Raw genomic sequence first — 26,791 nt, 5'->3', positions numbered from 1 at the left:
GTTTTCGGGCTTGGTTTCCTGAACTCAATTACTCGTTGGTACATGATTACATGCTTTATGGTCCTTGTGATGCAACTTCTAATTGTGAATGCTTTATTGAATGATTGGGTTTATTTAACGACTCTTTCTGTATAGGACACAAGTACGTGATAGTTGAAATAGCCTAGACATTATTGAATGCTTATATTGATAGTTGAGACGATTACGTACTTTGCTAGGGTAAAATTACTTTTCTCGACATCTACAGTGGCAGATTCAGTTTTGCATTCACTTTGGAATCAATTTCACTATTTTGATGGTCTATTAGTGAATTGTGATTCCATCAAATACATATGCGCATGTGTGGTGATAGCAAGACATGTTCAACCTGGAGTGCACTTCGGGTTGCAATGATAAAAAAACCAGTTGCAAAAATCGGTTGCTTGCTTCACGGTGATTGTCAACTGCTCAATCATTTGATTGGGTGAATTGTGCCTGCTACCGTTCCTTTTTTTATCCAGGGTGTCTTGCTTATTATTACCTTAATGAAAAGGATTGAAATATTATCACCATAAGTAAAAGCCACTCAAAACCCTTTTGTTTGAGTGACATTGACGTCGCCGAAGATTGAAATTTTATCATGCTTCTATTTGGATTTGGATGTCCAGTTCTTGAGGATCTACACGTATTTTGTGTATACTTGCATTGTGATGAGGAGGAATCTCTTTCCACTCAATGCGTGTGTTACTATTTTCCACTGAAAGCACTTACTACTTCCAAGTCTCAGTGCTTAGATACATTCAAGTTGTACACACAAGACTGTTTTATTATGATAACAATGTGCTTTGTCAGTATCAATGATACATGTTGTCGGTATCAGACACCAAACACTTGATTACAACTTTCTGGTGCATCCCACGGCCGCCGGAAATAAACACAGCAGTTCTAGGATGTCGTTCAAGTCAGGATCCTCTCTGTTTGTCAACCATATTTGTCCTCAAAGGCAAATCATGAAGACCCATTACAAACCAAGCACTAGAGGTCATTGCTAGCCAACATATTAACCTAACTTTTGTCACCAAAAGAAAATAAGGACAATATGCTTGATCAACAATGAACACTTACTAGTATCTTGAAAAATGATAAAGTAAAGCCAAAGAGCTATAATAAGAGGCTGATGGCAATACCCATTCGAAGGATTCTCCGCGGTCTTCTTAGGGTCCAGCCCGTCCAAGCTCAAGGGGATTCTCTCGTTCAACACTATAACTTGTTGAACGTCGTTCTCAAAGGATTCCACAAAATATTTATAAAAGAGGACATTCATTTCTTAATCCTTGGCCTACAAAACTTCTTAATCTTTTCGACTCTTGGATTTGAAACTTTGTGTGGTCTACAAATATAGGGTGACATGGCATGCTCAAGCTTAACTTTGATCTAATATCCAGTGACAATCAATGGTCTTTGGTAATAAAAACAAAAAACAAAGCTTTTAACATATTCTCTTCTATTTGGTCTGTTATTCAACCAAAGTTGAGTAACTTGATGCAAAATCTTCACTTGCAAGTTGGTTTTGATGCTAGTCTTAATTTTTGGATTGATAAATGGCTTTTCCATACTATTATAGACATGCTCAACATTTCACATCATCTTCATTGTGATCTAAATGTAGAAGTAGAAGATTTCATTTATCAAGTCCCTTGGTCATTATCTCTAAGCTTTCTTAGCGTGTCTGTTATTAACGGTGAGTCATGTTCCCACATCTCATGTCAAAAACACCACAAATGGACTTCAATTTTTTTTAATGGTAAATGTTAATATGTTAATTGTTATGCTATTTTTTTTTTCTCATTGCTATGTGTAACTCCAATGGGGCAACGAAAGGTTCTTTAGGCCTTTCTGCTCGCGGTAGATTGTAGCGTTTCGACACTTGCTTGTTTTTGTCATCGCCATTCATCAATTGGTTATTTATGCATTCAATAATTTAGCAATAGTTCTTAAAAAAAAAAAACAATTTAGCAATAGTGTCGTGGCACTTGTGTAGCTGATGGAATAATTTTTTATTAGCATATAGTTCAATCTTAACAATTCAATCATCAAAGACAATCTAAAAGCAAGGTGCAAACATAATACTTTTCTGGTCCTCTGTATATAAGAAAAAGTTGACTTATTAAAAAAAAAAAAAAAATCTAGATCCATGAAATACATTGATAAATCCTAAAATTAAATGACAATAATCTTGACAAAAAAACAAATAAAATAAGAGTTTAAATATATGTACAACGACCATATACAAAAAATTTACACTTTTATCCAATTATATGTTGTCACATTAATTAATGAAGTATGAAAGTCGTGTTTTAACTCATTAAACGATATGTAACACAATACAACGTTTGATACATGTAAAGAACTTTTTTGCATTTTTAACTCATTAACTCATTAAACGATGTGGTAGGACAATGCAATGTTTGATACATGTATACACCGGCCGTATATATCAATGAAACTCAAAATAATTAGATTGAGAAAGGGAAATTATAATCACCCTGTTCGTTCAACAATTTTCTCAAAGTCTACTATAGTAACATTCATTTTAATTTGTATGATAGGGGGAAATTACAACTAACTTTTTTTCTCTTTTCTTTTTCTCGCTTAATTTCTAATTAAAAACAGGTATCGTAGTAAAATTCATTTTTAATTTGCAAATGAAAAGAGTTACAAGGTTGCTCTCTTCTATTTTCGGTTGACCCTATCCTAATTGAGCTAAATTCAAATAAAATCATCGAGAGATTTAGTTTAAAGCTGCAAATTCAAGTGAGCGTTTGCTTCAGTAATCAGTAAGATCAAATAAATGTAAAGACTACTCACCAAAAAATAAGTATAGATTTCAACAAAAATAAATAAATAAGTAAAGATCAATCAATTGATTTCATATTTCATTCATTACAATAATAAATTCCTAGAAATAAATATTTTATACCCAGCTTGTGTGCATTGAACTCCTAATGTATTCTGAGAGTTGACCCTGGCAATACTAAATTTTTGTGCCTTTCAAATTACTTCTGCATGCATTACATAAAGTTTAATAAACCAAGGTGGATAAAGAAAAAACAATCCCAAGGGGGTGGGTTATCCTCCATGATTTTTGTTCAGTAAGAGCTATTACTATCATTTCATTCTTCAAGTTCAAGCTTCCTCAGGAAAACCAAATATAAGTCTTTATAATCTCGTTGATATCTTTGTAAAGAGGCTCTTGGATTTCAAAAGCATATAAATATGACACAACATACTCGAGTTGCTTTGCATTGATGCAACTATGGAGTACAACATAATGCTAATCGCAAAAAACAAAAACTGATTTCTCCGAAGTCACCATCGTTTTTGCCGCCGGAGTAGTTCCAACAATTCTTTCCAGCTAAAATGTAAAGAAAGGTATAATATCAATACAATAAAAAATAGCGAGAGAAGAAAATCAAAAGGAAAATAAGATTACCAGAATTGCAAGATAAATTTAATTAACAAGCACTGCAAAAGACTACTACAATCCAACAATGTAGACATTAATGGAAAAATCACAGTGACACGCCGTGATTTTATTGAAGCTACAAGTGTAGCTTTGGTCAAAACCAGCGATTCTGACAATCGCACCGCAAAATTAAACATGCATGGATACCTCTCTAGATTAATATAAAGCCACTTGCACCACATTTCATCAAGTAGCATAATACTGAAGGACATCAGAGAGTGAGGCATTACCCGATACTTGTCGAGGCGTGAGAAAAGGGCAGTGCACTGAGGGTTTTCAGACCCGTCAAGCCGATTTACAATCTGCAAATGGAAAAGAGAGATATCAGTGAAAAAAATGAGATTTTCGAATTTGTTTTCACTTTGTGTCGTTCATAACGGCAAAATGAGAATAAAAACTATCGCAAATTTATATCAACAGAAAAAAGAAGCTATGAACTATATTTTCTTCATTCATAGGCTATAGAAACAGAATTTTTGGTTGTCATTTCTTATAGAGTAAACCAATGAATTTGGCTGGAAATATTTCAAAAACTTTTTCCAGCCATGAGATTCTTCCTTTAAACATTTTGTGTGACAGACTTGTCTTCTTATCTCCCACTTGGGTCTTTGCACACCTTTTTTTATTGTTGGATTTTTCATGACTAGACATGCAAAAGAACAGGATTACTCTTTTGAGACAATTTTCATTTTTTTCTGCTGATTTTATTGTTAGCCTAGAAGGATTCCTACTACATCTGTCTTACACTTTCCTTAATGAATTATTGCAAGAGAAGAGAAATTACTACTTCATTTAAAAGTCTGCTTACCTCAGGGTAAAGCTCCTTCCTCTCTGGGAGTGAATACATGATTAAATTCTTAACCCCGCGAATCTGCTATTAAGAAATAAACTAAATTTGTCAATTTTGCATCAATATAACTGTTGAGTAACAGGAAAGTAAGATCATATAAGAATAATTTCAAAACTACCATAACATACCACTATTAAATACAAAAGAAATTAACTACAGGAAAGAAAGGGAGGGAGGAAAAAAAAAAAAAAAACTATTTCACTGCACACAACCGGAAATCTGCGGTAAAAATGACATCTTTCTGTGTAAAGCATAATTTTTCTTTCCCCTTTAAAGAACCAACCACGTGCACGAGAAATATCCTGATCGGTCGTATACCTAAATTAAAAAGATCCACACATAAATTACAATGGAACACAAGAGCTACATTTTAAGATTAGAGCTGTAATGGCAAAATAAAGGAAATGGTTCCTTACTCCCCAACCAGACAGAAGGAGGCATTCTGGGACTTCAAAAAATTTCGGATTCGAATAAATTCGATGTAAGAACTGGCAAATATCATGATTCCTCCCTGCATCAAAGATTTCATTAAAAAATCATTAACATCTGCATATAAATTAAAATTATAACAAACATGCATGTTAAAAAAACATGAAGTTATTAAAAAGTTAACCTGATCAGAGTCTTTTATTCTTGGGAAAACCTGCAAGAATGATTCACATAGTATCTCAGTACAATTTGGTGTCATAAATTTTAGCCAACACACACACATAATTACCATTCATTTATACCGTCTGAACATTGTTTATAAGATTCGATTCACATATTATCACTCTTTTGGATTTTCAGTGTAAAATGTTACAAAAAATATGTCCATTTGCTTCAGACTTTAGCCAAATTACTCGACAAAGACTAGCAATGACTGCAAATTGCTAGAAAGAATGAATGAACTAAAATTATTAGAACTCGACACAATTTTTTAAAACCACAATTCCAGAATACATACCTTCTTCACAAAATAATTAAAACGGTCATCATCCGCATCTACTATTGACTTTATATTAAACCGTACATAAACCTACAGGATTCAAGATATAGAAGAAGTATTAGCTGAATAGAATAAAGAGTAAGGAACACACCCGCAGAGATAGATCTGAATATGTATAGACAAAACAGCATAAAGAAAAATGAAAAGCCTGAACTCAATAGTAAACAAAATTTAACAAAGAAGGAACATTAGTATATTAAACAAATTAATCATGACAAGAATGAATATTCAGCAAACAGAGCATAATTCTGTGACACGGTTGTTGAGATATTGATATTTATTATATTTAATATAGTATGATCTGTTAGTATCATTAGGAATTATGATAGGATTGCATTCCTATTTAGATCAGATCTCATGTATATAAATAGTTGGTTTTCATTCCTTTCAATATTATGAGAAATATCCATATTCAAAATGGTATCAGAGCAAGGTTTTTCTTTGGGTTCTGCCGACAAGGCTAACCCTAGTTTTTAGTTTGTTTGGTCTCAAGTCAGCTGTGAGAGTACAACCACCGCTGACAGTTGTCGGAGCCACACCGACATAGACACGCGCTCTGGAATTAGAATCAGATGGCGCCGATCTGCTTTCCGCCATCAAACGTCAATCGACGCGCCGCCTTCCCGCTGCTTTCAATCGCCACTGATTGGTTTTTCGTCAGTTTTTTCTCTGCGTTTCAGGCTTAGTGGGTCATTCTCTGCTCAATTTAGTCTGCCACTTTTGTTGTGTTTCATCTTGGTTGCTGCAGATTTGTCTTTGGACGTCATTCAAAGGTTTTAGGTTTAGTGGTATGATGGTTGTCCAACCGATTTTATCTCCGGCCACTTTGGCTATTTTTGGTAATTCTACAGCTTGTCTTTCTCACTGAGTCGGATCATGGATTTTAGATTCTGGTGCTTCCGATCGTGTAGTTGGTAATCCCTCTCTTATCTCTAACTTGTCACCTCCAAATATACCTCACAGTATTACCCTTGCTAATGGTTCTAAGGCACAAGTTACAGGTATTGGTCAGGCCTCACCTCTGCCATCTCTGTCATAGAATTATGTGTTATTTGTACCTGGTTGTCCTTTTAATTTGATATCAATCAGTAAGCTTACTGACTCTCTCAATTGTTCCATAACATTTTCTTCCAAGTCTTTCTGTATACAAGTTTGTAATATACGAAAGACAATTGGAATAGGATCTGTATCACAGGGTCTATATTACCTTCATAGTCAATCATCCACTATTTGTGGTGTTTCTGCATCTCTAGATATGATTCATCGTCGTTTGGGTCATCCAAGTTTAGATAAGTTAAAGGTGTTGGTTCCTGAACTTTCACATTTGAAGTCATTGGACTGTGAGTCATGTCAACTTGGCAAACATGTTAGAGCATCTTTTTCCCAAGCAGTCCCAACAAAAGATCCAAGTCTCCTATTGATTCTAGTGATTCAGCTACAAAGACTATTGCTACTGATTCTAATGATTCGGCTACTGTTCCAATCTCCTATTGTGGTCCCACCCGAGCCTTCTAATGACTTACCTATTGCTCTTCATAAAGGTAAAAGGTCAACTGCTAATCCTCAACCTGTTTACAACTTTTTGAGTTACCACCGACTGTCTCCTTCCTACTTTACTTTTGTTTCTGCTCTGTCATCTGTCTCAATTCCTAAGACAGTTCATGAAGCATTATCTCACCAAGGATGGAAACAAGCCATGATTGATGAAATGGTAGCTTTAGAATCCCAGCATACTTGGGAGCTTGTTCCACCTCCTCCTGGAAAATCTGTTGTTGGTTGCAAGTGGGTGTTTAATGTCAAAGTGGGACCTGACAAACAAGTTGATCGATTAAAGGCTCGATTAGTGGCTAAAGGCTATACTCAGGTCTATGGTCAAGATTACAGCGATACCTTCTCACCAGTTGCGAAGATGACATCTGTTCGCCTCTTTATAGCTATGGCTGCCATGAAACGTTGGCCTTTTCAGTTGGATATCAAGAATGCTTTCTTGCATGGTGACTTGGAAGAAGAGATTTATATGGAGCAACCTCCTGGGTTTGTTGCTGGGGGGGTAGTCTGGTATGCAAATTGCAGAAGTCCTTATATGGTCTGAAACAATCACCACGGGCTTGGTTTGGTCGATTTAGCAAAGTTTTGCAGCAGTTTGGGATGACCCGTTGCGAATCAGATCATTCTGTCTTTCTTAAATGTTCATCATCAAATCAATATGTCTATCTTGTAGTTTATGTTGATGATATTGTGATTACAGGTGATGATAATGAAGGTATCAACGCCTTAAAACAACACCTATTTCAAAACTTTCAGACTAAGGACTTAGGTCCTCTACATTACTTTCTTGGGATTGAGGTGGCTCAATCAAAGTCAGCATTGCTATCTCTCAGAGAAAATACGCCCTTGATATTTTAGAGGAGACAGGTCTTATAGATTGCAAACCAGCCGACACTCCTATGGATCCTAATGTGAAGCTCCTTCCTGACCGGGGGAACCTTATTCCGATCCAGGAAGATACCGGAGACTAGTGGGAAAATTGAATTATCTTACCCTAACAAGACCTGACATATCTTTTCCAGTTAGCGTAGTAAGTCAGTTCCTTAACTCTCCGTGTGACAGTCATTGGAATGCAGTTGTTCGAATTCTTAAGTACATCAAAAGAGCACCTGGAAAAGGACTTGTTTTCACTGATAGAGGCCACACTAATATCGTCAGGTATTCAGATGCCGATTGGGCAGGAGATGCAAGTGATAGACGGTCTACTGGTTATTGTATTTTTGTGGGTGGAAATCTCATTTCATGGAAGAGCAAAAAGCAAACAGTCGTTGCTCGACCAAGTACAGAAGCCGAGTATAGAGCAATGGCTCATGCTACAAGTGAGCTTGTGTGGTTAAAACATCTACTACAAGAATTAAGTTTTTGTAAGGTTGGTCAGATGGAACTCGTATGTGATAATCAATCAGCTTTACACCTCTCCTCCAATCCAGTTTTTCACGAGAGAACAAAGCATATAGAAGTCGACTGTCATTTCATTAGGGAAAAGATTCTCTCTGGAGTCATCAAAACCTCATTTGTCAATTCTAAGGATCAACTTGCAGATATCTTTACTAAATCTCAACGAAGTCCTCGGATAACTTACATATGTGAAGAGATGGATGCATATGATATGTATGCTCCACCTTGAGGGGGAGTGTTGAGATATTGATATTTATTATATTTAATATAGTATGATCTGTTAGTATCATTAGGAGTTATGATATTTCCTATGTACCAGAAAGTCATGTTCCAGCTATATGTCAGATTTAACTACAAACAACAATCCAATTAATTTCCCCTGGGCTTATAAACACTTTGTGAGCATCCTCGACAGACCCCGTAATGAACAGAAGACAAATAAACCATGCATGTCATAAAAGATATGCAATAATTTAAAAGTTATGCGCAATTTAACGGAATGAATCTTTGCCATTTAAGTTTAGGATTATTTATCGTCCATGAGATGGGAACTGTAACATTAATGTACAACACCATGGTAGATGGTTTAGGGTGGTGTACAATACAAATGGATACTTTAGCAATTCTAAAATTATTTTAAGCCCCTAATTGTTTTGAAATCACAATAATTAGCCATAATCTCTCCCCAAATCCGAACCCAGGTATAAGAAAGGCCAAAACCCAAACCCAGCATCATGAACCCGTGCCACCGACATTCAACCCCAGCCACCTCCATTTGACTGTGGTTGCTAGCACACGTCTGGTACACTCCCTATCACGTAAGATCCAAGGAAATTGAGGAGCAATAATATTGCCTATGTTGTGAATTCAGACTCAAAATCACACCAATGCAAACTATGATGTGTGGAGCAAAGGAAAGTAGTAACCAATTTCAAAGTAAACACAAGCAATAACAACAATAACAGCACCTAGATCTAATCTAGGAATCAAAGTGAAAAGCACAAAACCACAAGCAAAAGATAAAGAGAGAAGAGAAACAAACACACCAAAGATTGTTGACCCAGTTCGGTCCAACTTGACCTGCTCTGGGGAAGAGATTGATCTCTCTAATCCACTATCAGTGAGTTCTTACAAAGAGATACAAATGGGTTACAAGAAATTAACTTCAACAAGCTCACAAAAAACAACCCTAATTTCTACCCATTTTCCCAATCTCACCAATGAACAAGACACTCCATGATTTTCACTCATCCAAGGTGTTTACAATGTTTCCCAACCCAAGAGAACCTCACTACAAAGACACTCAACCCTATAGTTCCCTCCTTTGCAGTCCCAAGTTTCTCTCTCTTCAAACTCTCTTTCTTCCCCTTCAAAAATGAGCTGAAACACTTAAATAGTACACAGACACTGTCAAAATCATGTCACGGTTCCCAAAATCGTGACACAGTTGGTGCATACGACCCAAAGGTACGACCAACCTTATCCTGAAAACGTGCCCAGCAAGTCGAAAATCGTGTCACGTTTCCCAAAATCGTGTCACGATTGGACACTCTGCAAAACATGCTCTCGGCACAGCGAAATCGTGACACGCTTCACAAATCGTGTCAGGATTGTGAACTTTTCAGAAATCACAATTGAAGGCAATTTCAACAGCCTAATAGATTATCAAAATGTACCTAAACCTAATTCGCTTCCTTCAGATATGAAATGCCTGCCATGCACTAAATAGAACTTTGGTGCATCACAATAGCATAAAAGCACAAAATGCATATTAGTTTCACAAATAGCAAGAAATTTTGAGAAAGTGTACCTGTTGAATTTTAGGGAGCACTTTTTGCAGAACACCTTTATATTCAGACATCAACTTCACCTGCAAACAACAATTAAAAACGCTGATTACAGTAAGATGTAAAAAGTAGAAACAATTATTTTGATCGGTATAACTTGCTTAAAAACCACACTCTTCATGGCAACGTTCTATGCATAACAATCCATGTCAATGATGCCCGTGTTGAGTTGTATATTTAAGAACAAGAGAATACAAAAGAAAGGGAAAATTGAGAAAAACATTGATGTACTGAGAACTTCTCAGCCATGAGACATCTCTAATGAACTGATGAAAATAGATAGCGCAACCAAATATGCTACATACCTTCCCTTCATAATTAGAACACTGGTGATTGAATGAAGTGATTATATCTACAACAAGGAAATGTGGGGATTATAATATGTCTGGCCATGTTTCCATGATGCAAGTAAAAAAAGGAATCAATAGCAAAACTAATAACAATTCAGTTCCCATATAACTTGGTTAAATAAACAACAGGTTAACCAACAATCCCCCCTCAAGGTGGCAATTTTGTAATCAAAAGTGAAGACATAAACTAAAAACAAAAGGTTCTCTCTAGCCAAACAGGCCCAAAAATTTCAACTTTGTATACTTGGAAATAAACTATCATGGTGATTGTGGTGTAAGTTCAAATGGATGAAAACCAATTTCACAAAAGGAAGGATGAATCACCATGTTCAGCAAAGAAGTATTCACTTCTCAATCATAATAATATCTGCCACATTTATTAAAGGCTTAATTGCATGCTTGGCCCCTTATGTATATTTTACGTTTCATGTTGCTCCCTTGTTTTTAAAAGTTTCAAGTTGGTCCATTATGTTTTAAAATTTTCAAGTGAGTCCAAAACGTTACTCACATTGGAATAAGTTAGTCCCTTCCGTCACATAATATTGAGTTTAATAAAGCAAACAAGAAATTAAAAAAATGTGACTAAATTATTCAAATGTGAGTAACATTTTGGACCAACTCGAAACTTTTAAAGTATAAGGGACCAACTTGAAACTTTTAAAACATAAGGGACCAACTTGAAACCTAAAATAAACACAAGGGGCCAAACATGCAATTAAGCCTTTGTTAGAAAGTATAAATGAAGAAGAATGGGAAGACCCATGTTCAGGTATACAGATTACATGTGGTTTTCTCTAAAGGAAAAACACGTGAAAAATGTGAATTGTTCTTAAAATATTTGGTAACAAGAAGGAATGTTCATCACCTGGATTTGAATAAAAACCCATAATTATTGTCTGCCTGTAAAATCTGGCTTGCTCATCAAGATACCTAAACGAGGAATACAAAAGTACATATCTCAATATATTTTTTAGGGAATGAATCTTGAATTTCTGGTGTATATTTCACTTCAGACCCCGTCACCACTAACAATCTGAGTGTATCATGCAGTTCATACAACATATAACCAATGTGTTGAAGTTACAAATTTTTTATAGAAGCGGAAGAGTAAGAAGAAATAGGACTACTGTGTAATATGATAGATAACAAATTTGATATACACTAACCCTTATTTAATATTTAAAGGGATACAAGACTCCTAATCCTAAATAAGTAGGGAAATCAAGAAACAAATCAAGCTAATAATATGAAAACTAATCCTAAGAAGTAAACTAAGATACTCTAATAATATTAAAGATATTATGAACTAAGATACTGTAACACAATGAATTATAATAAAAGCAGGGCACTCCTTTCTGTGCCATCCAACTGCATAGAAATGATAGAGAGAATACAAATAGCATGCATAACAACAGGCATGGGCTCTATTTTACTACCCCAGCTTCAGCCTAACAATATTTTTTTCACTTTAAAGTCAATTGCATTCTTTTGACCCATAGTGGCATGCATACTTCTAGCTTCCCTGCTCACAGACCTCAAACTGACTCTAATGATTTTTCTAATTTGCACACACCTACACAGGTACCTGAATGCAAGTCTTCTTGTCTTTCAGGAAGAAATAATACCAACATAACACACGAATAGTGTTTGTTTTACTACTGACTCGTGTTCTAAAGCAGTTCTAATAAAAGCAAAAAAACGTGACGTGGACTTGATGGACATCTGAGCACTTAGTATGCTAACATGAACACGCTATAGTGTTTAAGGTCGCTCATCCCACTATAGCATTTTGAAGGGCCAGCCCCTATTTGGGATTGATAAACACTTATTCTAACACTTATCTTTTATTTTCTGTGTAGAAGGATATCTTATCATCATCCCATATTTTAACTTACCCCCTTGCCCTTTAACTTTCTTGTTTTAACTATAAGATAATTATTTTGTTTTCAAAAAAGAAAAACAAAAACAAATGGTTTCACTTTATTAGTAAGTGACAATAATTTTGCCATATGCCAAATTAAAAGAAATGAAAGCAACAACACATAAATAAAATAAAAAATAAAAAACCAGCTACGATGAAGAAAAGGCAAATAGAATATACCATGGTCTAATGCGCATAACATCTGTTCTGGGCTGCGTAGATGGTAAGCGGTTCAAGTGTTCAATAACTGTATGCACATGAGACCAACTCTGACAAGTTTCAACAATAATGAGAAACAGGCTACTGTAGTTCAAATCATGGGTAAAGTCAATTTTTTGCAATAATTTGAACAAAGAATGCTAACCTGCATTGTCATTACATCTGCATGATCAATAATAAGAACCTGCTTCAAAACATACACTCTGTCAACTACATACGATATGATCCAAATACACAGCATCTGCCTATCCAGGTATAAATATAAAGTATATAGTATAATAAAGTATGTATAACAATTAAGAGTAGGGCAATCACCTCTATGGACGAAAGAAAATCTACATCTTTTTCCTTATTGATTTCAGTCTCTTCAATTTTCTATATCCAAACCAAACTGATGTTAGCTTATACAAGCAATACATAAAAAAGTAAAAAAAAAAAAAAAAAAAAAAACTGTTCAACAAAATTGCACAATCTTGAGAGGATTATTAATAAAAAACATTTCAAATTCACACTGAGGAACAGACTACACAGCAAAGTTATTGTTGAGATATTTCTATTGTAAATAGGATATTTTGGATCTGATGTGAGATTTGATTTTATCCCAATAATCAAGGGATTTGATTGAACACATTGATCCATGTATTCAACATTGGCCCCATGGTGCTATGCGAAACCCGATTTTGCATTTTAGTTTAGAGCAGCGCTACTGATAGTGGTCAGATAGTGCTACAGTAAAGCTCATGTAAAATTCTAAACCTTTTGGTAACTTCATCCTAAAATATCTTGGGGGGTTTCCGTCAACTAACAGTTGTTTGTTGTTCCAGCTGTTTAAAAGAGCCCTCTTATGTCCGATCATTTCTTCTCTGAAATATCATCATTTCCCCCTCTTGCGGCTTTCCAGTGGCCCTTTCTGCAACCTTTCCAGGGGGCCTTTCTACAACTTCCAGGCTGCCATCCTCACCTGGCGGCTTTCCAGCAGCCCTTTCTGCAACAAAATGATTTATGTGCATCAGAGCTATTTAGTCAAGGATATCGAGCAGCGATACCCTTTTCATGTTGTTTTCCTTGTATGGACTACCTATAAAATATTCATCGATTCGTGATCGGATTTTGGGTTCTTCAATTTTACCCATTTTCAACCTTGCATGGTCTATCTTGTGTGTACTGGAAAAACCATCAGATGTAGATGTGCATCATATCATGCACCTGATAACTCCTCTGATTTGGTCTCTTAAAGCAGCAATCAAGGTCGATCCCTCAAATAAGCAAGTGTGACTACTGCCAGCTCAGCCACAGTATTGACAAGTGATTTGGCCTACACATTTGTACCTCTTTTCCTAATAGCGCCAAGCTACATTCCTTCTTGCTTTGATTCATTTTGATCTGTGGGGTTTCAGTCATATAGTGTCAAATTTAGGTTCCAGCCATCCAAATATTGTCACATTTATTGAAGATTATTCTTAATGTACTTGGTTATTTTGTAATGAAAATTTCTTCAAATCATTATTGAGAAAACATCAAATTTGGTGTTCAAATCTACACTTAAATGCTGATAATGCTCGTGATTTTATATAAATTCAAAACTTTTTGGCTCCTCGTGACATTCTTCATCAAACGCCTTGTAACCTACATATGCATCAAACTTGAAGCACGGAGACCTCTAGGATTACATCTTCATAGGATGAATCTAACCTACATATGCATCCTAGAGGTGTCCATGCTTCATAGGTTCCTCACCATATAACCTACATTACCGCTTCAACTCCCTTTCCTCATTATGCCATTTGAAGTTATCATCATTTATTTTGTTTGCATTATGCTTGTCTTCCTGCTGTGTTATGTCCTATTCCAAGGAATATGGTGATGGGCTATCTCATTGTAAATGGAGACAAGCTATGGTTGACGAGATTTGTGCCCTTCCAGCATATTTGTACTCGGGACCGCATCCCCCCCCCCCCCCCCCCACACACACACACACACACACACACGCACAAAATTATTGTAGGCTGTTGTTGGATTTTCACAATTAATGTTTACCAGATGTTAAAGTTGATACACTCAAGGCCTATTTGGTATCTCAAAGGTTATTCTTCTCCAAGGCTGCTATTCAACACTGGTTCCACAGAAACTTGGCATCAACAAATTTTACCTAAGGTAAATTTTGAATAAATCAAATACAACCCTGCAAGAATTGGATCTAGGGTTCATGCTTCATGGAGTTATGAACGGAGAGAGAGAGTAAAAGTATAATTTGATATTGACTTTGTAAAATGTTATTATGGACTGAATAGTCTGAGAACACCTATTTATAATATAAACAGATAGTTGGGAGTTTGTGACAGCTCTCAACAGTTGTGACTAACCTTAGGACATAACAAGCTACACTATGCACATACATAGCATACACACAAGATAAAATAAAAGCTAGAACTATACACTAAAAACTCTAATCTAAAAAGAGGAAGAAAAGGGGGTCTATATAGTCAAAATCTGATTAAAGGAAGTAAAATAAATTCAAAAACGAAACAAAAAAAAAACAGCTTACATTAACCAAACAAAGTGGTGAAGCAATAATAAAGTCTGAGGTATGGAAATCACTGAACAACTTGATTGTCTTCCTGCACGGAACAAAGTATTATCATGTAACAAGACTACTTACGAAAAACTTGCCAAAAAAATGTTACTAAAATAGGTCAGCTGCTAATATAATTTAGACTTTGGAAAACAAACTATGCTTACACCAACAATCACAATCATCATCATCATCATCCATTAACCAATTGAAAAAAAATAACAACAAATAACAAGGATAATGGCTATAATTACAGATGTTGACAGGGGAATTTACAATCTTTCACAGTATGTCTCGGAGTAGGAAAGAGAATAAACAATACTGATCACTATAGAAGTATAATTACCTAGTAAATTTGATGCCAATCATAAAGTTATCCTCATTATTGCCTCCAAAAAGTACATTCCAGTCATCCGGTTTGGATGGATTCCAAGGGTTTACATTTTCAAACTTAGCCGAAAAACGATCCATATGCTCAGCATTGACCTGAGAAAACAGACACAAATATCACAAAGGAACACTAGAATATTTTATCTGCTCTAGGCAAATGTAATACAATAAGATGGATAATGTTAGCATGACTCAACCCTCCGGTTTTGAAATTTTAGGCAAATCACTAGTGTGCAGGCTTAACAAAGCTATGTATGGGCTCAAACAGGACCCTCGTACTTTGGTTTCGATGTCTGTTCAACATTACTTCAGTTTGGTTTCAAAGCTAATGTGGTCCGTCTATTTTCATTTATTCCAAATTATCTGTTGTGGTTTGTTTTGTAGTTTAGGTTGATGACATTATTAGCTCGGGAAACCCTCCACTAATTCAGCAAGTTATATCATAATAACTCCAGTCTGCTTTAAAACTGCTCAGGACATACACCTTTAATATTTCATTTGATTTATAGTTAGATCTTCCCCTCATGCACAATGTTACTTCGCAAAAAATGTATTCAAGATCGTTTGGCCAAAGCCAACAGTCCAACATGATTGAAGCAAAACCAATATCCTATGGTTGCAAGATGTAAACTGTCAAAAGCAGGGGATGACTATGTTCAGGATTATTTCTTATATAGGTCTACTGTTGTGCTTTGCATTATGCTATCATCATCAAATATGAAATTAGCTACTCAGTAACTGTCACAGGCTCACAGCTTCTTGACTCTCATTGGAAGGCTGTTCAACCTGCTCCTGCTCTGCTTCAGTGGCCTACAAATCTTAGTGTTATGTTGTGGGCGGGGATAGAACCCCCAACCTCCTTATCACTTCACTCCTTAACTCCCTCACCTAAACCACCGAGCCAATCTTATATCCCCGCATTGTGCAACAGTTATTTACTGCTAGATATAAGAATACTAGCGTTCAGACGGGCACTCCGTGCCCATCTATTCGCTCTTACTATTGCGATAATGCGTATAAATTACAAACAATAGTTTCTATGAAAATTTGATTAAAATTATAGGTATCGATAATCGATATTTTTCATTTTCATATGGTAACAAACTATATTCATCTTTTTCAGTGACACCAACAATATAAAAATATAATATAAATTCTTATCTTTTTGAATGACACCAACAAAATAGGATTATTATAGTCAAATCTGTTTAAGGGTATAACTGGAAGTGAAAAAGCCAGCCTAAAACCATGTATTCTCTTTATATATAGTATAGATAACTAACTCTAATTTTCTTGTAACAGTTCAGTAGGTAGATTAATCTTAACCAGGACACCTATATATATTCATATTGGTGAATTGTACTTTTTTAAGTAATACAAATTAAGTTAACTCCTCTCCTTCTCTCACAACTGCAATATTTTGTTACAAGAACAAGCAGGGAAAAACATTTTGTATCCCGAAAGAGATGCACAAATAAGGATAACTGACTGAATTCTGTAGCATATCTAACCAGTATGACATTTTGTTAAAGAACATGATGCGCAGAAAAAGGTCAACCAAATGCCCAGCTTAAGGGCTGAGGCAACACCTCGGAGTCCAGAACAAGCATTGATATTATGTCATGATCAAGAGTCCAGCGCATGGTTAGCTTGACTTCATTTGAAATAAATTAAGAAAATAGAAAACTAAACTACCTTGTAAGCCGAAGGTGTAAGTTGTATAAGCCTCTTTACAACACGGTACGCAATACTTGCCATTGGCAACAAAATTAAAACCTGGATCATGCAACAGAAAAATATATTTTTAAGTATGGTTTACACTTCTTAAGTAAATCTTTTATGTAAGAGTTCATTTCAAGGAATATCAGGTGAAAATTTTAATTTATAGTAGAAAAACATCCACCATAAGGAAACAGTCACTACCTACGAAAAATCCATTACCTTGGGACGAGTAAAACCTTGATCTCGGAATCTCTCAGTATCAGCACCCTCTTCAAGCCTAGCCAATTTGGAATCATTCTTTTTAACACAATCTCTACTTCTGAAGACGTGATTGAGCTGTGCAAAACAGCTATTAATCAATTTTGTAAACAGTTCTCATATATTATATAGAATAAAATGAAAATTTGCTTACAGAATGCATTATGTATGCATCCATGATGCTTGTGTCTTCGAGGCCTTTTAGATAGAATGGTCTCTTGTTACAGTAAAGTATATCCCGGTAGCTGCTGCCTGGAACCAAGTCAATGATGTGAATGCCGTATAAGGATTACAAAAATTAAAGTTAAAATTATATCGTATACAAATGTGCAACTGAATGCCTGAATCCCCTATAACAGCAGACAACCAAAAACATAATGCAAAAAACAACACCAACTCAACTTAGTGAATCTTGCTATAATAATAAAGAGCGCAACAATACATATAATATTTCAACAACTTAATTATTTATACATTAATGATTTCAAATCTACTTACAAAGGGAGAAAAACATCTTCTGTTTTGGTGAATTAATATCCTTGCCTCCAGATGTCTTGGAGACATCCATCCAATGCTCATATAACTTTTCCTTCAGACCGGGACAGGAGTTGATATTAAAATCCTACAAGAGAAAGCAGCAAAGAATGTTATATGTACTTCAGGATGTAATTAAATAGTCAACAGTTAGTTATCCCACGAAAAAATGATTAGGATGTAATTAAATAGTCAACAGTTAGTTATATTTACTTCAAAACCTTTGGGTAAAGAGCATCAAAGACAGTTGATAACCCTCGTGCAATATTCCATCTAACACGTAACATTATCTATTCTAGGGCATCATTGTACAGAAAAAAAAGAAGTTACATTGTGTGTCAAGGACAACCATTCCTTAATGGTAAGGAATATTGATCAGCATGTGGTTATAAAACTATACTAGATTTTGAACTTACAAAATGAGGCCAGAGACAAGAAATCTTGAATATACCAATAGCACTATATACCTTCAAAATATTTTCGCCAGTTCCTTTCCATTTGCAATTTGAGACACCAATAACTGGTACATCCCAGCTGAATTTCAAGTTCTTTTGGTTGTCAATCTCTTCTTTTGATAAATTATGTTGCAAATGTAAATCAAAAGAGCTGTGTGAAAAGGGAAAAAGAAAAAATAAATGTTACATTAAGCAAGCTAAGAGAGCATAGTATTATGATGAGCTATGTATGTATAATGATCAAGTAATATAAAAAGTAACACTACCAGCTAGCTAGATAGTATTAATCGGATTCATTACAACACATGCAAGAGAGATCAAAATCATACTAATGCAATTATGAAAGTATTTCACATGGAAATCAGTTGTGAAAACTTGTATAAAAAAAAGTATGAACGGAAATAGCAAGTTTTTCATTTGTAATTGGAATTAAGATTGGAGAGCTTTGGTGCATCTATTAGCTGCTTAGCTCTGTTAACTTTGGTTGTTCTCTCAAATCAAAACTTTTCTATCCAAAGTGTGAAAGAAAATATATTTAACGTTAACAAACCTCAAATCCACTGAATCCTCAGATGTGGCTCCACCATTTGTCCTAATATCCCCTTCATCTGAATGAGAAAACTCATTGTCCTCTTCAGTCTCAGAACCTTCTATTAATCCAGAATCATTGTCATCAGAATTTTGCTGCAAGCTTCCCACAACATTAATTCTAGGAGAATCAATGTCAGAGCCTAAGAACAAAAACAATAAACAAAATCATCAAAAAGATTTCCCACAAATATATGACTATCTTATGCTACTGAAAATGAGGGGATGAATGCAAAAGACGAATCATTAATCACAGCGTAACAAAGGATTTTACTTGGACTTCTATGAGGCCGAACAACAATCACTAAACAACAATCACTAAACCCTTTTCCCACTAGGTGAGATCAGCTAAATGAACTGCACAATGCTTGAATGTTTGATGATAAATCATGTCTAAAAATAAACCACAAAGCATAGATTTCTTAATGGACTGACCTATAGTTTTCCTTACCCTTGTCTCTAACTAATGATCTATCCTCCATCTAATATACCCTCTTAACATGTATTTAAAATAGGTGCTACCCAATATTTGTCTCCAAAGACACTGCTTTTTATTCATACTCATGTGACCAGTTCTATTATTTCTATGACATCTTTTTTTTGTGAGCTCATTTCTATAACATCTAATAATGAACCTGATCACAAACCCCATATTGAAGTCCTAGTAAACATGTAATCTACAAGCATGTCTAATCAAACCTTCTCCATCATGGTCATCCTCCAGCAAGTTCACAGATTTAATGATCTCAACATTTGACTCTTTCTCCACCCTTCTACCTTCTTTCTTTTTTTTTGTACCTTTATCTTCTTTCTTTTTCCTGTAAAGAGGAGCAGAGCAATGCAAATTTCAAAACAATGTGTTATTATTAAATCATTTAACAGTGTAGTAAGTAAATTATCATGGACAAGTGTCGCTTGAATTTGACAAACACACATAAACAGAATTAACATCAAGCTTTATTATACAAAAACTAAAGCCAGAAAGAATTCTGCACAGATAGAATAATTCGAATTTACTTTACATTCTTATGCAATGAAAAAAAAAGGACACACCTAGGACTAGGTGTCTTGTCGTGCCTGACACATGTCTGACAAGTGTCTCAAAAAAACAAAATTATTTTCTTTGCATTGACACACCTTGAGCACTCAGACACAACTCAAGCGCATCTACAATATTAATACATGTTCTAATTTTCCTAAAATCATTAGAACAACAAAACTTTTAACAGTAATATATTAGTATTTTAATTAAGCATTTGAAAAATTCCTGCATATGCAAATTATGCACACATCTTCATCTTTCACAGTATTCGAAGATAATTAATGAAGGGCTAATTACCTTAAATTTGTTGTACCAAAATAAGACCTTAAATTTTATTACATTAGTTTTAGCTTTTCGTGAGTATATAGATGAAAAAAAGGCGAAAGCCAAGCCTATCTTGTTATAGAAATCTATATATCGGTGTCGGTGTCCTATGTTTTTGACATTAGCGGACTCAACATGAGTCTATGCACGTATCGTGTTCAACACAATTCACTGTCAGAGCTTCATAGTTCTTATGTTCTTTCTTATAATCAATAAAACACTTGCACTGAGTAATTAACAAACAATAAAGCCAACCATTACTGTTAATTAACATTATTATCAGTAGTATTAGACTACAGACCCTATTTGAATGACATTTTCGACATATATAAACACTTGTGAGACTGTTTGTGAGAACTTATAAAAATCAAAAATTGTTTTCAGCTTATTTTCATAATCTCTCCAAAATAGCTTATGAAAACAATTTAACTTCGCTTTATTTTTTATTATAGAAACAGCTTATACACATTATAAGCACTTATTGATATAAGTTGCAAAGTAAGGCCTGTTAGTGTTACCTTTTCAAGTTAGACTCAAAAGTAGGAGCAACACGTTGACGCTTCTTCATAATGTTAGGGTTTGATTCGAACAATTTCTCTGCATACACACAAAAAAAAAATTAGGAAATACAAACGCGCGTGCAAGGAGTTGAATAAAATTGAATTGAAATGCAGATTCAAGTTCAACCAGCTACTAAACTCACCACTGTTGCTGTCTCCGGTGCGACGGATGGTGAGGTGTCCGGAGGTGGAAACGGCAGCGTAGAGGGCGACGGTGGGAAATATGCCGTGCGACAGTGATATAGCTTCGTTCGCCGCTCTGTGCCGTTAAGTATGTCCTGTTATGGAGAAAGAGATTAGAGAATAGGTTAAGAATTAAAACTAGACTCTTGACCCGTGCTACCGCACGGGTCTTTCCAAGAAGAATTTAAACGAATAAGTCGCAACAATGTAAATATATATAGTTTAATAGAAGTCATATAAAAATTAAAAAATAAAATGAATTGAAAATTGATTTCATCTGTTATGGCCATTATTTGATGGTGAAATGTCAAAAATTTAAAATTACAAAACAGGTTGACACTATTAAAAATTACAAAAGAAATTAATAGAGATAAATGTTGCAATAAAAATAAAAATCTTCATAACATTTGAATCTTACCAAAACATCTATTTACTTTTAGCAGATCCAAAAACATACTCCCCCGGTCACATTTATAAGCAAAAATGCACTTTTTAGGTTCATTGAATAAATAATGAATTTGGTCTATATATTGATCAAATACATTAAGTATTGAATGAATCTAAAAAGTGATTTTTTGCTTATAAATGTGACCGAAGGGAGTAATTTATTAAGCTTATTTGTTTGCTTTTTGATAACAAAAGTTAGGAAAATATTTTTTTTAAAAGGAAAATTAACAGACATGTTAGCATGATCTCGAAAATCAAAATAAGTAGAACTATAACTAATAATTAAGACCCGTTAACTATAAAAAAACCACATATTTTACTGATATTAACTAAAATTTGAAGTAAAATTGGTGATGTCCTTTTTTCAGTTTACAATAGGATCCCTTTAAACAACCATTTATAGGTGGTATGGTACCCATGTACTTTTTTGGATAATGACTAAACCGATTGTTAGAGATTCCACATTGAGGCTTAAAGTCAATTATATAATCCAGAAGAATAATTATTTATATATAAGTTTAAATATATGCATTAAGTTTAGAGATATATACAAAGAATTTCCCATTTTTTACCATTAAACAATAGAATTTTCCATTTCAGAATATCAACAATAATAATACGGAGTGGCTTAAACTTTCTATTTTTTGGTCATTGCTACTATCTTTCTTCCATTGAGAATCATGCTATGAGTATCTTATTTCTTTTCTCTTTCTGAAAAGCTTTTTGGTTACATTCTCTTTCTGAAATGCTACAATATGAATCTGTCAATGTGAAAGAAAAAAAATTAATACCAGTAAAAAAGAAACAGCTTTAACTTGTAAGAAACAACAACACAATGATACATGTACACATCTCATATTCCCTAACACTTATTCAACACCCTATTTTATCTTTATGATCAAAAGTTTATGCATAAAAAAAACAACAAAAGATTCATATTCATCCAATAAAACACACTTAAGCTTTTTTTGCAAAAAAAAAAAAAAAGATTCATATATTCAAATGAGGATTAATGCTATTACATATAGTTTTTTGGCTCCCCAATTCCATTATATTGGGGAAAAAATGTTGTGGAATATACAAAGAACTTAGATATCAAGGACTAAAGCTAATATTATTTCAACAATAAAAAGGACTAAAACAAATAAGCAAAATGGAGTTATATATGCCCTTCTCAATGTCAGAGTCATGAGTGATCACTCTATTTATAGGTTGATGGGATAAATTAAAGGTGAAATCCTATTTATAATTTTATATAGTTCAAATGGCTTCAAATAACACAATATACCCAACTTTTTGTCTCTGCATCAAAAGGCTATGAAGTATTATCCTCCTTATCAATCATTGTTGAAGAATTTTTTTGGTAAAAATCCCCAAAAAGATTATTAAACTGTTTCTAATCAAACCCATAAAACAAAATAAAAAATGAAAATGAAAGATGATTCAACTTACATAATTTGTAGAGGAGGGAATTTGGATGAATATTAAAGACAATACACACTTGAATCTGCAATAGTGAGGAGGGACAACATCAATGTAATTGTAGCCCAAACCATGTTGTCGATGAAGAACAGTCGTAAAACTCACTATTCCAAAGCAAATTAAGAAAACAATTTGTACCTCGAACGAATCAATAATCCATTTTAGCCATTCAGATACACATTAAGAAAAAGGTCAACAATTGAAGATAAACCAACTATCCTCAAAAGAAAAGGAGTTGCACATGAATAAAAATGATGAGAGAAAATTACCTCAACGACAAAATATTCAAGACGACGGCGAGGTAAACAGGAGGAACGGCGCTGGTACAACCTTAAGAAACTAAGTGATATAGAAATCAGGAAATTAAAGATCATCCTTGCTGCTCCTTGAGTAGGCCTTCTAGCGCCCTGCATAAAAAGAGAATAACAAATTGTTACCACATTGATTCAAGTCCAGCACAGGAAAAAAAACGACACTGTTGCATTCTTACATCCCTAACATGAAACTGAATGCAAATCCTTTTGTATTGAAGTCGTAATTCATTCACAATTTTGTCAAAATCAGTGACTGGATTTAGATTCAAAGGAGCTGCACAAAAAAACACCAAGCAACTGATTAGAACCAAATATATTCAATGAAACATGATTAGATTGATTAGAACAGAAATTGTATGGAAATCTATTAAGATTAACTGTACCACAAAGGTATGTGCACGCCACTATTTATACCGGACTCATAGACAAAATGAATATGAATCATGGTGACATGTGTACACAATGAATTGGGGAGTTGGAGAGACTTCTCGTGGAATACAAATTCACTTGTTGCATGGAGAGATATGGAAGGCCACATTAATTGTTTAATGGATCAGTGGGTAGTTGGCAGGAATGACCGAAATTAATGCAAGAAAATTTTGTTAATTTTGTTAATAAAGGTTGGAGCGATCTGTATTGTCAAAAAAATAGGAGTGGATATGCAACAGATAAATGAGAGTGGAATTTGTTAAGAAGGACTGTAGCGACAGATAAGAGTGGATATGCAACAGATTTGTTGTTTTTATTGTTAATAATATTTTGTTAATAGGAGTGGATAGGAACAATTTGTTAATAAGAGTGATTTTTTTTTATGTTTATCTGTTTAGTAGGAAACGATTAGGAACAATACGATTTTTGGCTTGCAAAAAATTAGGGTTAAACAAATCGGAATTAAGCTTTAGGGTTAAAACAGTAAATTTCAGCAATAGGGTTTAGGTTAAAATTAGAGCTAAAATAAGCTTTCGGGTTAACTTTTATAGATAAATAAATAGATTAGGGTAGAAAATATTTGCTTCATAAAAAAAAAGGCAGGAGGATAGGAATAAAATTGGTGCGGTGCATTTTTTTAGATGGAATTTGTTATGTTAAATAATTGCAAACCTAAAAGTGTAGAAAATCTTAATTACTAAAGCTTAACCCCTCAAGCTATTGTTGCCATAATATTTTCCCCCCATTTTTCCCTCCACTTTTCTGAGCCATTGGATCTTGCACATTTAGGCGTCATTCAATTTTAGCCATTGATAATCTTACTTAATGCCAGCCGAATTTTGTTATCAAGTTTGCTAAAATTTTGGCCAGCCGAATCCTTATTTTTTAACCTAACAAATTTCATTCATATCCTCCTTTTTATTTTTTTTGAATCAAATATTTTCTACACTTTTAGGTTTGTAATTATCTAACATAACAAATTCCATCTAAAAAAATGCATCGCACCAATTTTATTCCTATCCTCTTGCCTTTTTTTTTATGAAGCAAATATTTTCTACCCTAACTTACTAAAGCTTAACCCCTCAAGCTATTGTTGCCCTAATATTTTCCCCACATTTTTCCCTCCACTTTTTTGAGCCATTGGATCTTGCACATTTAGGCGCCATTCAATTTAGCCATTGATCATCTTACTTAATGTCAGCCGAATTTTGTTATCAAGTTTGCTATAATTTTGGCCAGCCGAATCCTTATTTTTTAACCTAACAAATTTTATTCCTATCCTCCTTTTTTTTTAATCAAATATTTTCTACACTTTTAAGTTTGCAATTATTTAACATAACAAATTTCATCTAAAAAAAATGAATCGCACCAATTTTATTCCTATCCTCTTGCCTTTTTTTTATGAAGCAAATATTTTCTACCCTAACTTACTAAAGCTTAACCCCTCAAGCTATTGTTGCCCTAATATTTTCCCCCCATTTTTCCCTCCACTTTTCTGAGCCATTGGATCTTGCACATTTAGGCGCCATTCAATTTTAGCCATTGATCATCTTACTTAATGCCAGCCGAATTTTTTTTATCAAGTTTGCTATAATTTTGGCCAACCGAATCCTTATTTTTTAACCTAACAAATTTCATTCCTATCCTCCTTTTTTTTTTTTAATCAAATATTTTCTACACTTTTAGGTTTGCAATTATTTAACATAACAAATTCCATCTAAAAAAATGCATCGCACCAATTTCATGCCCACCAATTTCATGCCTTTTTTTATCCTTATTTATCCTTATTTATTAATTTTATTAGGTCTGCAACAACTTAACCTAATAATTTCCCTCTAAAATTCTGCATTAGATTAGCAGCAATTTAACCTAACAAATTCCATCTAGAATGCAGCACATCAATTTAAACTAACAAATTCCTTATAAAATGCAGCAATCCCTAATATTTCTCCTCGCTAATAAGCTTTTTATTCATATCCTGTTGTAGAAGACTAACGTATAGGAGATTGAGGGGAGGTGGCATTTAGGGTGGGTGAGGGAAAGAATTCCCCACCATAGGAAAGTTATATTTAACGATTAAATCAAATGAAGTACACACTCTTATTATACTCTGTCAAACATAGGATTATTTTTACACTATCTTTCATCATCCTTCTCTCTCCTCCATGCCCACTCCACCACCACCTCCAAGTTCCTCACAATCACACTCTGCACCTCTACTTTTCCCCATTTTGCAGAAACAAAACTCTCTTATAATTCACATGTTCTCATTTCAGCTTAAATTCTTAATCTTTGTTAAAAATAACATAACCACATCAAGTTTTTCACAACAAATCCCACTGTGTTCATAGATTCAATCAAACATAAAAAAAGAAAAACAAATGCAAATGATTTACATTTAGCCATTATTTACAAATTTCAGATTCTATTTCAATTTAAACTGCATTTTCTGGAAAATCAAGGATCTAGATAATTGCAAGAGATGAACTTTGAAGGACAAGCACAAATCCTGGTGCTTTGAACTTGCGAGCATCGTTTTTAAGGGATTTAACGAGAAACCCAAATGAAAACTCTTGTCTGAGACTTTGCAAATCTGTTCTAATATACCTTCCATTGTTGCTAATTGCTTTTGACATTGAATTTCTCCTATGAATTGTTTCAATAAATGTCTAATTTTAATGCTCAAACTCTTAGTGGGAAGGTGTGGAATTGAAACACAACCATAAATTGAGAAAATGAGGTGCGGATGTTTGGGATTTAATTTGGGGATCAGAGGGAGCTATGGGGAGAGGAAGAGACGGTGGCGGGCCATGATACATTGAAAGAGAAATAGAAAGGAAAAAAATATAATGTAGGCGGACCATA

General features: G+C 34.3%; 1 protein-coding gene and 1 long non-coding RNA gene across 3 annotated transcripts; both read right to left on the bottom strand.

Annotated features, from left to right (window-relative positions):
* Positions 1-2,860: 2,860 nt before the first annotated feature.
* On the bottom strand, positions 2,861-21,356 carry LOC146945704 (protein NUCLEOLAR FACTOR 1-like). Of its 2 annotated transcripts, none has more exons than XM_085744005.1 (24): positions 21,215-21,356; positions 21,030-21,108; positions 19,845-19,963; positions 19,108-19,288; positions 18,570-18,708; positions 18,067-18,190; positions 17,723-17,820; positions 17,530-17,646; positions 17,284-17,364; positions 15,545-15,684; positions 15,172-15,244; positions 12,942-13,001; positions 12,772-12,810; positions 12,588-12,676; positions 11,352-11,416; positions 10,442-10,488; positions 10,100-10,159; positions 5,302-5,373; positions 4,969-4,998; positions 4,772-4,866; positions 4,568-4,673; positions 4,314-4,379; positions 3,736-3,807; positions 2,861-3,394 (listed from the first exon to the last, which is right to left on the bottom strand). In XM_085744005.1, the coding sequence occupies exons 2-24, from the start codon at positions 21,077-21,079 to the stop codon at positions 3,314-3,316; spliced, it is 2,004 nt and encodes a 667-aa protein (XP_085600131.1). In that variant the 5' UTR covers positions 21,080-21,108; positions 21,215-21,356; the 3' UTR covers positions 2,861-3,313. The 2 variants fall into 2 exon arrangements, with proteins under 2 accessions (XP_085600131.1, XP_085600132.1); XM_085744006.1 differs by having other exon boundaries at positions 4,314-4,376.
* A 1,041-nt stretch (positions 21,357-22,397) lies between these two features.
* On the bottom strand, positions 22,398-23,394 carry LOC146945703 (uncharacterized). The gene is made up of 3 exons (XR_015028197.1): positions 23,322-23,394; positions 23,154-23,208; positions 22,398-22,462 (listed from the first exon to the last, which is right to left on the bottom strand). It is a non-coding gene; the product is annotated as an uncharacterized LOC146945703 (long non-coding RNA).
* Between the last annotated feature and the right edge of the window lie 3,397 nt (positions 23,395-26,791).

Source organism: Medicago sativa, chromosome 2 (genome assembly GCF_051527215.1).
Source record: "Medicago sativa cultivar Bolivia chromosome 2, Bolivia_mono, whole genome shotgun sequence".
NCBI lineage: Eukaryota > Viridiplantae > Streptophyta > Magnoliopsida > Fabales > Fabaceae > Medicago > Medicago sativa.
Note: the sequence above shows the minus strand (reverse complement) of the source record. Positions and strands in the feature narration are given on the sequence as shown.

Excerpts from the sequence above, each read along its gene's own strand:
- LOC146945704 (XM_085744005.1), bottom strand. The coding sequence starts at position 21,079 with ATGAAGAAGCGTCAACGTGTTGCTCCTACTTTTGAGTCTAACTTGAAA. Across the intron at positions 12,811-12,941 it reads ATTTTCTTTCGTCCATAGAG|GTTCTTATTATTGATCATGC; the intron begins GTGATTGCCCTA and ends GTTTTGAAGCAG. Across the intron at positions 10,160-10,441 it reads GTTCTAATTATGAAGGGAAG|GTGAAGTTGATGTCTGAATA; the intron begins GTATGTAGCATA and ends TGTTGTTTGCAG.